At 47.1% G+C, this 13,269-nt stretch overlaps 1 protein-coding gene across 1 annotated transcript in view; it reads left to right on the forward strand.

Annotated features, from left to right (window-relative positions):
- Nucleotides 1–13,269, forward strand: part of CUL3 (cullin 3) — a 611,025-nt gene that overhangs the window by 256,841 nt on the left and 340,915 nt on the right. Inside the window, exon 9 of the mRNA XM_085634401.1 lies at nt 3,440–3,610. Within this exon, the coding sequence (XP_085490527.1) occupies nt 3,440–3,610 (171 nt within the window). The remainder of the gene's footprint in view (nt 1–3,439; nt 3,611–13,269) is intronic.

The following is a 13,269-nucleotide window of genomic DNA, read 5'->3' on the forward strand; positions in this document are numbered from 1 at the left end:
ACGTCACATCTGGAGCTGAGCCTTTCAACTGCACCTACAGGCGTATGGGGTACTGCTCAAGATTTGGTTAATAATCTGCAGCTAGATAGATTCTCAACCAGAGAAGGTGTTAGGCAAGGTAAGTAACCTGTTTCTCTTGAACAATGCAGCAGACATTTCCCTTTTCAGTATGTTACATGTCTGCTTCCTCCACTGAATCCCTTGCATTTATTTTTAGGAATATTTCTTCTCTTTCCATTGTAATCCATAAATTGAAAGTACATCTTACCCAATATATAAGGCGTACGTAAAACAATAGATTTTATGGTGTATTTGACCATGTGGGTTCACCGAATCAAGGAGTTCAATCCAGTACTCTTTTCAACTCAAGTTTTCACATTTTCTCCTCTTTAACTGCTATGAATGTAATCACTTGCAGTCTGATTTGTGAATTCTTAACTTTTTCCACAAAATTTCTTTTTTGTGTAAATTTCTGTTTAATATTCTCAAATTAGTCTTTATTGCTCTGTTTATTTTATATGTGTGCTCAGAATATTATGGCAGATCCACTTGTCTGATTATTCTTGATCTTCATATTTTAAAAGCTCCAAACGCATATAAATTATTTACTGTCTGTCCCACCTTTTGTAATACATTTTTGTATTAACCCATTCTTTCACTGATGGTTGTAAACAGGTCTATGTGAATAGTAAATGGTTGAAAAACTCAGCCTAACCCTACCCCAAAGAGATGGCAGTAGGGGAGTTCTCAATTCCTTATAAACGTTTGCGATGGCACACAAAATTGATGTTCTTAAATATTATATTAGCAAATAGATTTTTTAATTGTGCCTTACAGCCTATCCCTTTCAATGTCCACATGTGAGTTCTCTCTTGTACGTGATCATTTAGTTTAGTGTTGCAGTATGTGGTATCCATTATCATCTCTGGTCCTCATTCATCTCACCATTTTATCATTGTTAAATATCTGAATCCGCATCCTTTTTTGTAATATTTTCTCCTTTATCATTAAACTTATAAAATGTATTCTTTTCAAATCATTTACAGTAATTGTTGCAAACACTATGTTCAGTACAAGACATAAAAATGACTTTTTACCATAAAGTCTTTTGTATCCTTTACATGACTTGTAGGTTCATCTCTTTTGTAGAAAAACATTCTTAGTCTTATTATGAACTTATAGGCTTCTATCTTCGTATGTAACCAAGCAGTCGCACAGATCATAATGAAAGATATTTCTTTGTGCAAAACTTCACTGATAATTTATGCATTTACGCATCGATTAATACCTAGAGTCTCCTGGGTCTTCTGCCAATGCCCATCTTCTTTTTCTTCTTGTTGAATCAATCTTTTTTTTTATGTCTGCTAATTCTAACTCTGTCAGCACCTCTTGTGGTACTAAATTTCCCAATTCACTCTCATAACTTGTTCTGTGGTGCTTTTTCCTGGATGTGTTTGCTTCATTTGCACTTTTGGACTATGTAATATCTAACCCCATGCCTCCAGATTAGCAGTAATATATCCCAATGAGTGCCCAGATGTGAGATCTATGGAGCTCTGTCTTTTAGAAAGATGCACTTGAGTATTAGTTGTCACACTTTCAAAACTGCTCCAAGAATTGCGTTAAAGTTGGAGGTAATTGGATTGCAGAGAACAAAGACAATTCATCTAAAAACTACCCAAATTAGAAACTTTCACCAGTGTAAGGCTGAGTGACTGTAAGTCTGTCATGGACCTCTTTAAAAGAAAAATGAAAAGGTTTGACATAGGGTAACTTCAGAATTTTGTAAATAAATGCTGTGCATGAATGAGGTTGTGACCAGCATAGTATAGTGGTACTCTGCACCAGGCTTTTCCACCCAAAATAGGGCTTTGGAAGAAAAATAAACATAACACTTAAACACCTTCCAAGCAGCAGAGGTCAGATGTGAACCAATTCTAAATTTCAACTTCTATGTCTTTAATGTGGCTGAGCTAGTTAATGGCTGCCTTTCTCAGGAGGTCTGCTAAGCATTGCAGTGAATCAGAAATTCTCAGCTGTACTATTTGTATATCTAGTTGGACATTACAAGCACCTATAGTCATATTGTTGATATGTTTTAACACTGAAGTGAGCATGCAGGGCCACCAGGCCCTAACAAGCTTATGATTGAGACTTCAGCAGAAAGAGGAGATAGTATATCAAAGACTGCAGAGTGATTTTTTTTTTCTTCATGTGGTGGGCGGGCAGATGTAGCAATGTGTGGGGGGGGGGGGTGGGAAGGGGTTTAAGTTTTCTTTAATGTGGTGATATAGGTGACCGAAGAGGGGTACGTTTTTTTTCTGGTCTTTGTCAGTGTTAAAATATTGAGAAAATGTGAGGTCTGCAAGGTTATATTTTTCCCCATTTGTTTTAAATCTGGGGTCCGACATGAGGGAGATGAGGATTTAATACTGTGTATGGAGATATTTCCATTCCAGGCATTGGCACAGATAGCTTTACTTTTTTGATATCTTTCACTATTTATTGCTTGTGAGAGATGAAGTTGGAAGGAAATAAGGTGTATGACACTGGTGTGTTCAACATAGGATCTGTTGGTTAGACCATTTTTATGGGCTATGAGAGCTGTTGTTCAGAGCGCTTACCTTGTGTCCTTGACTGTGTGTCAGTGCTCTGTGCATTCTTTCTTGGAGACAGGGCCAACAGCCCTATTGACTCCTCACTCTTAATGCTATAAAATACTCTAAATGTGGGTTTTTACTCCCACAAAACTACTTTTGTCTCAGTAACGAGGAACAAAGAGAAAGTTCTTTCAGTCGGTAGAGTTAATATATTGGTCTCAGGTATTTTTTCAGAGTGTGACTGTTTTCTGCTTACTTAGCTATCAGCCGCGGTCCGTGCAGGTAACAGCGGTGAGGCTGCGTTGGGTGGGATATCCTGGGGTGGTGCAGAGGGAAAATGAATTATTTATTCAATTTTCCCTCATCGCCCCTCGAAATCCCCCCTCCTCCATGACGGCCCACTGCTGTTACCAACACAGACCACGGCTGCTAGCTGTTATGGTCCAACATCCTCAGATTATTAATTTTTGGGTGAGCAATTGATTGAATATTATTCGAAAGACTAACCAAACAAGGTGTATCACTGCCTTATTTGTCCTAAACAGGTTTTTCATTTGTGCCGCAAGGTGTATATATAATTTGAAGCCAGGAAATTGTGAAAATGGTCATGCAGATCACACATTATTTACCAGTAGTCTGAGGATCCTTCACTGTGCACTATGAGAATCCACTGTTGTATAAATAATGAAATCACTAATTTACTTTTGGATGTGATATTGTTTTTTAAAATTTGAATGGATTTCAGTTCTTGTTGCTAAGTTTTAAATGTTGGTTTTGTTACAAATGTAATTTAACTGCAATTGTCCCAGATAATCGTTAGTGTACATATTTCTTTAAAGCTGACCGAACAAGAAGTGGAATCTATATTGGACAAGGCAATGGTCCTGTTCAGGTTTATGCAGGAAAAAGATGTGTTTGAACGATATTACAAGCAACACTTAGCCAGAAGACTGCTTACAAACAAAAGTGTTTCCGATGACTCTGAAAAAAATATGATCTCTAAATTAAAGGTAAGAAGCATATGATACATTTTCATTAATACTAATGTTTGTAAATAGTGGCATTGTATATTTGAATCCAGCCCTTGGAGTTCAGCTGGATTTTAATTTACAACATGTGGGTGTGTATCTCTGGCACATATTGGAACACCACTATACCTTGAGGCGAAAACCCATTGTTAACTACATAATATTATTCTGTTTCAATATAGTGAAATTGTTTTTTAAATGGTGTGTTAAGTTTCTGGTATTAGTTATCACTCCGTTTACTTTTTCTCTGTTTGTCTTTTTAAGACTGTTCAATTTACACAGCAATTTTACTCTGTATTATGTGAATTTAGTTAATATTTTTGACACTTCTGTAAACACATTTCTGCTGGATATTGCAATCCGCAGATTCCTCACTTTCAGAATATTGCAAGGCATCAGACTTAATCTGGAGAATCCATCAGCAATGCTCCAATGTGCCAGTAGATGGCTCGAAGGTGTCTGTAAATCGCCCCCCTCCTCGAAGCCAGGGGAGAACCGCATAAGTGCCTCTCGTGCACACTGAAGTCAGGCTCTCTGCTACAAATGTTGTTGTTTTTTCTAGTGACTCCTGAACTTTTCACAATGTGCTAGGGAACGATGTCCCCACTGAAAATGACCGAATTCAAAAAGTGCTGAGAGTGCCGGAGACAGAAGTAGGTCACAGACCAAAATGAGGTGTCAGTGGTGCGTAGGCTCTTGGCACGACCCAGTTGTGTGATGAGTGTGCCCTAATTTATCCCCGAGGCAAAACTCAAACACAAGAATAGTTTGTGGTTTAAACATAGATCACCTCCAAGACAAATGCCTGTCGCAAGGCCTCTTCCTTGAAAAATCCTCCTCTAGCTCGGATTCTTCCAGTATGCCAAATTGAAGCCTAGACGCAAGTAGACCAAGCAGGATTGAAACCCACCCCATCGCTCAGAGTCTAGTGAGTAGATGCTAATGAATTCTGCTGTTGGCCCAAGCGCGCTCCAAATTCCCTGCGACATTGCCTATCCTGCAGCAGATAGCTAGATTCAAAGAGGTCATTCGGCAGAACTTTTGTTTGATTCCGGCTCTCAATGGCATGCCTTTGGGCCCCATGGAGCCTCCAGTCAGACTTATGAGAGTGGGACTGCCGCTCATACTCTGTCCCCTGGGGCCTGTAAGAAGCCTGTGTTGACTTAGGCACGGATGTCTAAACCGATGCCCAGTTCATGCCAGTTCCATCCGTACTGGCATTAATATCCGTTTCACTGGGGTAGATCGATCATTCAATAATCTCCAACCCTGAACTGGCATCTGACTGTTCCAGCTCCATGCCTCGCTATGAAATTATGAAAGTGCAAACAGCGGTTACAAAGTCAGATTTCAATCCAGCACCTTTGTCCCTACGCTGCTACCAGCAGAGGATTCATGTTGCTTTTTAGTTCTAATTCGGATTCTGATGCAGCAATACACAAGATTGAGGAAAGGCGACCAAGTGCATTTTTTTTTACTTGTTGGCTGTGGTGGTAGATTCTCGCTGCCGTAGGCCCTTCCATCAAGTCAACCTACAGTGGGCGCAGGGGCAAATGTGTTTCTTGGTATGCTGCCCGAAACATTGACACCTTGTAAGATAGACTGTTTGATGTTATTTAGATTGTACCCAACAAACCGTGTTTGTTTAAATAGCAGATTGTGATGCATTTAAAAAAAGCTTTGACTCAGATGTTTCCCTCCGCAACCCTTTGTTAAGCCCCAAGGGAATCTGACCTTGGTCTTGATATTTCTCATGTGCACGTCCTTTGAACTTATGCACAGCTGTTATTTAAAGCTCTTAACACTACAGGCAATCTACCTCATAGCCAAAACATCAACACTGCTTGTAAGTAAGCTGCAGGTGCTTTCAATCCATTCATCCTACACCACCTTCTTTCTCTTCAAACTGGCACTGGGTATAAGGCTGCCTTCCTACTGAAGGCCGTAGCTCACTTCCACAGTGGCAAAACTGCCTCACTCCCTCAAAGGATCCAGAGAGGCTTCATTGTCTTGACTGTAATAGAGCTACTAGCTTTTCCATTGACTGCACCTAAACCATCACTTGAATGATGACCTCTTTATAAGTTCCACAAGGGCAAAGAAACTAATGTGGTGCAGAAGAGAACACTGTTGAGGCTGACAGTTTAGGTGGTTCTCTGTTACCCAGTAGCCTAGACACAGTCACCTAAAGGCCTGTGGGCTCATTCCACCAGACCCAAGGCTGCCACAACAGCTGTGGCGAGAGCGGTACCTGTTCTTGACACCTGCTAGCCTGATACGTGGACGTTAGTGCGTATGTTCACAAAACAATACTCTCTTGACTGTCAGATCTGGTGTGAAAGTCATATCATCCACTTGATTCTGCTGAACATTTTTGTCAGTGTGTTCTCTCCTGACCCTCCACCTTTGGAAGGTACTGCTGGAGTATTCATTCTGAAGGTGCGGGATCTGCAGTTAGAAGTATCCTTTAGAAGAGCAAGTAAAATACCTTTGGTGATGCTCTTTTTGGTGGCTTTTCAAACTGCAGATTCTTTACTGTCTTCCCAGCTCCCCATTCTGTGGATTGTCCTGCACCATGTAAGAAGATCCCAAGTTAGGAATCAGCTTATCGTCTAAAACAATTTGTTCTTCTCTCAGAGTGCATGAAATAAATAGTCGCAAAAAACTCCTTATAGGCAGCTCTGCGTCACTTCTAGGACAATATTGATTCAGCATGAAACCACATGGCGTAATCTACTGGCTTACGGGAGCATTGCTGAAGCCCTATACAGATCTAGTTTGGGGATATTGAAAAGGTGAGGCATCTGCGATTAGATAATCCCTCAGAGCATTTTTTGAACGGAAGTAACTTCTTTGTTACTCACCTGTAAAAATTACACAAAGGGAAATTACATTTATTTGGTTAAACTCCATTTTATTGTACAAACTAAACCATGCTAACCATAGCAACAAAAGATTACAATGTTTGTTCCCTTGACATAGATTTGGAATAATCACCTTGTTTGAGAATCCTCCTTACGTTAAAAACATTGGAGTGCACTGTGCCTAATTACATTAGTATGCTACGCAAACAAATGATGGATGGAATGCTGAACCAATCAAACATCACCCTATTCAAGAGATCTGGGTTAATTCCATTGTTCTTTTGCTCACCATGCCACCCCAGTCTGGACCCAGCCATATGCAAATCAGCCTTGACCCTGCTTCTCATGGAACAGTCCAGCCTGAACTGCTAGGCCAGGTCCTCCCTGGACAGGAAATAAGCCTCCTGGGACCGATTTTGGGGAATCACCCCTCATCAACGAGGCTAGCTTGAACCAGTGGCACAGCAAGCAAGGGACCACGTCTGGGCATACCCTTCCCACTTAGGGCAATTAAAGCAACACAAAAAGATGATGGATGAAATGTTGAACATTGTCAGACAGTCGCCCCAGTCACAGATCTGGGTCAAATCCATTGGTTTTTTGGCATCCGTGCCACCCCAATCTGAAAGAAACACGTTAGTTATAGATTCCTCACCTTAGAATTAACCCCAGGTGTCAGACTGGTCAGCAGTACCTCTGCGTGTAGGAAGGTGGCGTCGGTCGGCTCCGCGTTCGGCGTCGTGGTTGCCGGGATGACTTTGCGGCAGCTATTTAGAGGCCGCCCTCGCGCGCTGACATCAGTTCTTTCTTTTTCCACGCCAGCCAGCGCAGATCCGGGAAGAGCGGTACCTCAGTCATTTTTTGACTACGTTTTTCTCGACTTTTCTCGATGTCTTTTTTCGAATCTCCGACTCCGAACAGGTGCACGAGGTATGCCCGGTTTTAAGGCCTGCACTAACTGTACCCGATTGTCGGTGACGGATCCTCACCGCATGTGCCTCTTTTGCCTGGAGTGTGACCACGACCCCAAGTCGTGCTCCGACTGTTCGTTGTTGACGCCGAAGGCTGTGCGGCAGCAGTCTGAAAGCTGCTTGAACAATGACAGTCGGCTCGGTTCGAGGTCCCAGTCGAGAGGGAGGTCGAGGGACCGGTTGCGGAGCCACTATCATTCCGGCTCAAAGTCACCGAAGTCTTCACACTCTGGGTCGGGTAAGTCGAAGCATAAGAAGTCGTCGAAGAAGCATCGTCGCTCTTCGCCTGATCCTCGTCGGTCAGCTGATCAGACGAAGCGTGCGGATGGTGCCACTTCCGCGGCTTTGCTTGCGGAGCCCAAAGGGTTGACTCCGAGCTTCCCTCCCTTTCCGGGATATCTTTGGGTGGACCGACCCCGCCGGTGTGCCTTTGGGCCCCGCGGACTCGGTTGGTGGACCTAGGTCTTCGCTGCCGGAGGCTCCGCCCCTGGCGCCGCAGGCCCCCCTTGGATCCAGTCCTGGATCCAGATCTGCTGACTGCACCACTAACGTGCCTGACGCCGGTTGGCCTCCCGGCCAGCGTCGACCCAGGACGCCTTCCCGACATGGACATGGAGCTGGACCGGCATCGTCCGACACCGGATCCACCTTTCATACCCCTGTTCACTCCTGGGGCCCCTTTCCAACAGCAGTGGCACCCAGAGGAAGATGAGGACTGGGAGGGGGTCAGGTGACCCTTTAACTGACCAGATTGATGCTGAGTAGGACTGGAGAGAGGAACTGGGGGATGCCAGTGGTCTTGAAACTTCACCCGACCTTGGCATGTTGTCTTCTCCTACCGTGGCTACAGAAGAGGAAGCGTCATACGCTGTGGTGTTGCGTAGGGCGGGCGAGGCTCTCAACTTCGAGGTTCCTACGGTGGCGGTCAGAACTAACCTCTTGACTGAGGTGCTTCAACCGGCGGCAAGCTCTTCGGAGCCCCTGCTTCCCTTTAATGAGGCCCTCACTGACGTCCTTTTGGGCACGTGGTCGAAGCCCAACATGATGGGGGCTCCAGTGGACAGGATGATAGCCCGACGCCACCGCCCGGGTCCGGGCGACCCCACTTGCCTCTCCCAACACCCCAACCCGGGGAGCTTGGTGGTCCAAGCCTCCACTTCCAAAAGCGCCTTCCCAACCACTCCACCGGAAAGGGAATCCAAGAAGCTGGACCATCTTGGCAAGAAAATGTTTTCTTCCCCCAGCTTAGGACTGTGGTCCGTTAACACCGCATGTCTCTTGGGCCGTTATTCCCACTCAGTGTGGGATACGGTGGCACAAGTGCTGCCTCCGTGTCCGGAGGAGGCCCGGGCAGTGCTCTCCAAGGCTGTCGCCACCGTGAGAGATGCAGCTAAGTTTACGATCCGTTGTGGGCTGGACACCGCCAACTCTCTGGGCAGGACCATTTCAACGTCTGTAGCGCTACGCCTGGATGAGGTCTACTGGCTTTTCAGGGGCTGTCCAGAACACCTTGATGGACATGCCCTTTGATTGCCGTCGTCTTTTTGGCGACAAAGCAGACAACACCCTAGAGTTCTTCAAGAGCTCATGGGCTACGGCCAAGTCGTTGGGCCTCACCTCCCGTCCGGCGCAGTCTACTTTTCGCCCCTTTCGTGGCTATAGAAGGGGTGCCCCGCTACGTCCCACCCAGGGCCACAGGCTGCTGCAAGTTAACCAAACTTCGCACGGCCGGGAATGTGGGAACAGCCAGCGAGGTTCCGGGGGCCAGCGGGTGGGCCAGTCCACCAACCCCCCTCCCCCCCACCCTCAGGCTGTCAGCCTCTGTCATGGCTTTTGGTCAGAATGACCCTGAGGCTGCTGGGCCTCATGGCCTCCTGCATTCTGCTGATCGATCAGGTCTCACTGCAGAGCCCGCATATGCCACTTGACATGAAGTTCCAGTGGGGGAAGCATCAGGAGAATCTGTCCGATTGCGTCCAGATCTCGAAGGGCACTGCTCGACAACTCCAGTGGTGGCTCACAAACCAGGATTGGGTCAATGGCAGATCCCTCTCCCTTCCCCAACCAGACCACACTGCGGTGACGGATGCCTCCATTCTGGGATGTGGCTGCCACATGGAAGAGGCAGAGATCAGAGGCCTCTGGTCTTCGGTGAAGTCCGGGCTTCACATCAACCTTCTGGAGCTCCAGACGATTTGTCTTGCACTGAAGGCATTCCTTCCCTCTGTCCTGGGAAGAGTAGTGCAGGTGTTCATGGACAACACAACCGCCATGTGGTATTGCAACAAACAGGGAGGGGGTGGGGTCGTGGACCCTATGCCAGGAGGCCTTTGCCTCTGGACATGGCTGGAACATCAGGGCATTTTCAACACCTGGCAGGTTCTCTAAACGCCAGGGCGGACAAACTCAGCTGCAGGTGCATAATGAATCACGAATGGCGTCTTCACTTTGAGGTGGTACAAGGTCTTTCAACAGTGGGAAGAGCCTTGGTTAGATCTATTTGCCACTGAAGAGAACGCACAATGTCAGCAATTCTGCTCGTTGGATTTTCCAAGGCAGCATTCGCTCGGCGATGCTTTTCGTCACAAGTGGAGTTGCGGTCTGTTGTACACCTTTCCGCCTGTACCACTTCTGCCCAGAGTGCTGAAGATCAAGCGCGACCAGGCCCAAGTCATTCTTGTGGCTCCGGATTGAGCACGAAGCGTCTGGTATCCCAAGCTGCTCAACATGGCCATTGATCCTCTGAACCGACTGCCTCTTCGGGAGGATCTTCTGTTGCAGCAGCAGAGGACGATCCTCCACCCGAACCTGTCCAGTCTCCACCTTTGCGTGGAGATTGAGTGGCGGCAGTTGACGTCTTTCGACCTGCCTCCTGAAGTCTGGGACGTAATCTTGGCAGCCAGGCTTCCCTCCACAAAGACGGTATATGCCTGCAGGTGGAACAAATTTGTGGCATGGTGAAGAGCAAAGGCTGTGGATCCCCTTTCTGCTCCTCTTTCTTAAGTACTCTTGTTCCTTCTCTCCTTAGCTCAGCAGGGCTCTGCTCTGGGCACTATCAAGGGCTACCTATCTGCCATCTCTGCCTTTCTTTGACTGCCATATCAGGCCTCTCTTTTCAAGTCCCCAGTAGTTAACCCTTTCTTGAAAGGCTTAACACATCTTGTTCGAGGCATATGAGCTGCAGATTACAAACTGTGCATAGATCGCCATCTGGTGTTGGGCCTGGATGTTTGCACTTGTTTTTGTCTTGGAAAGTCTTTGGAAGTCACGAGGTATGTGACTCCTCCTTTGGATGATAGTGCGCATGGGCATCGGCTCCATCCTCAGATTGGTTTTTTCCGCCATCGGGCTCGGATGTGTTCTCGCGTTCCAGTTCGGAACCGTTAACGGTTTTCTCTTTCGACGCGCAATCCTTCCCTTCTCGACCGTATTGTTTCGATCACATTTCCAATCACACGCGACCCTTCAACTTCGAAGTCTTTGATTCCGGTCGTCGACGAAGGCCTTCGGGCCTTACCGTGCCTCATCTCCGGCTCATGGAAAGGACGCCATTTAAAAAGTGTCCTTGATGTGGGTCGAAGTTTCCCCACACAGACCTGCGCATGAGGTGTGCAACCTCTGCCTCTCACCGGACCACGAGGCCAGAGACTGTCCAGCTTGCGCCTCCTTCCACTCCAAGAAAACGATCCGGGACCGACTAGCTCGAAGAACCATGGCGTGCTTGTCATCTTCGATCCCCGACGACATCTTTCAAGAGGGCATCGACGTTCCGGAGCAGGGTCGAGTCGAAGAAACCATCATCAGCGCCTCAGAAGCAGATGATTCCGACATCGAAGACATCACTCCAGCTCAAAGGGCCGTGAGTACAGATGACGACCCCAACCCCCCCTCCCCCCCTGACACTGTCAAAGAAGGCTTCGGTACTACCTCCACCTTCGGGCCCAGGTGCACACCGAGACACTGCTTCCCATGCCCCGCCTTCGGGCCCGGTAAAGAAGCCTATTAAGCCTTTAGGTGACTCGGGCTACCCTCGGTACTGACAAACAAACTCCGGCACCGAAGAAGAAGGCGTTCTCGTCCTCATCCACACCGACCGCTGCTTCGACGTCATAGCACTCGGCGGCGAAGGCTAGCAAGAGTTCCTCAGCACCAACACCACCCTCGGAGCCGACTAAACAACGCCCACCAAAAGGCCCCGATTCTTCCAAGCCAAAGACCTCGGAACCGAAAAAACAGCAACCGGTTCCAACTGATAGACATTTCAAAACTACACGGTTCCAAGCATAGAACCGCTACCGAATTGACGCCGAAAAAACTTATGCACTGAAACCTTCGACTCCGAAGGATCGGTCTCCCACAGATGAACTGTTTCGTCCAGATCCTACCCAAAAGACTAATGAAGGATCCTAAGACTGGTCATTTAATGCTTAGCATCAAGAAAAGACCCCTGGAAAAGCCTGCGCCCGCACCGCCACCAAAGACACTTTGCTACCTCTCCATTAAGGATCCCTTCTCCTCTTCCTCCTCCCCCACCACACACCCACACCATCACCTACCCCAATAGATGATGATGATAACACCTCAGATGATGCAGGGGGAGGTGCTGACGATCAACCCCTTGGGGACCCTACTGGCTCCCCTGACCCCTGGGATGATGACAGTGTCCCAGACGTCCCTTACACCCCGCAAGATATTTATCCCTCCAGGCCTTCCCCTCCAGAGGACAATATCAGATTCAACCAGCTCCTTCACAGAGCTGCCCAATACCACGGGGTTGCCCTGCATACACACCCAGTAGACAAGGATTTTCTTATGGACACCTTCGATACTACACAAAGGTCCACCTCAACTCTGCCTATGCTTAAAGGGGTCATTAAGCATGCATCAGAGATCTTTAAAGACCTAGTTAGAGCTAGAGTCATTAACCGGAGAATAGAAAAGAAGTATAAAGCTGCTCCTACTGACCCAGTATACATTAAAGGCCCCGCACCACTAGACTCCTCAGTAGTGTCTAATGCAAGGAAGAGGGCAAATTCCCAAACATCAGGTGACGCATCACCACCAGATAAGGAATCAAAACTCCTAGACGCCTCTGGCAAACGCACAGTCACAGGCAGCAAACATTTGGCGCATTGCTAATACACAAGCGCTACTAGCCAGGTATGACAGGGCACATTATGATGAGCTTTAGTCCATAATGCAGCACCCCCCGGACAAATATAAAAACAGGGCTAGTGAACTCATCCAGGAGGGGAAAACCATTACTAACACCTCCATCAGGTGTGCCCTAGATGTAGCAGATACTGCCTCAAGTGCAATAAACACCAATGTCCTTATGCGCAGACATGCCTAGTTACGCATATCTGGTTTTAAACCCGAAGTCCAGAGTTCCATACTCAATCAGCCTTTTGATGAGCAACACCTATTTGGTCCCAACGTAGACGTATCCCTTGAGAAAATGAAGACGGATACAGACACCGCCAAATCTATGGGAGCCTTGCAATCGCAAGCTCCCAGGCGGTCCTTTAGTCGCTCATCCTTCAGAAGCACCCATAGGGGCTACTCCTCAGTCCCTCCACCTCTTACAAGGCTCCCACCCAATCCACCTTTACCAGAGGTTACCAAAGGGGTGGTTACAGGGGGAACAGCAAAGGCAGAGGCAAAAACAACTATCGCTCTGCCTCCACCCCCATCCCATGACTTCCCTCCACTTCCCCCAGACCATTCCACTCCAGCCGGGGGAAGACTCCACCAATTCCTCCCTGTCTGGGCAAACATCACTTCAGACAGGTGGGTCCACCAAATA

Source organism: Triturus cristatus, chromosome 11 (genome assembly GCF_964204655.1).
Source record: "Triturus cristatus chromosome 11, aTriCri1.1, whole genome shotgun sequence".
NCBI lineage: Eukaryota > Metazoa > Chordata > Amphibia > Caudata > Salamandridae > Triturus > Triturus cristatus.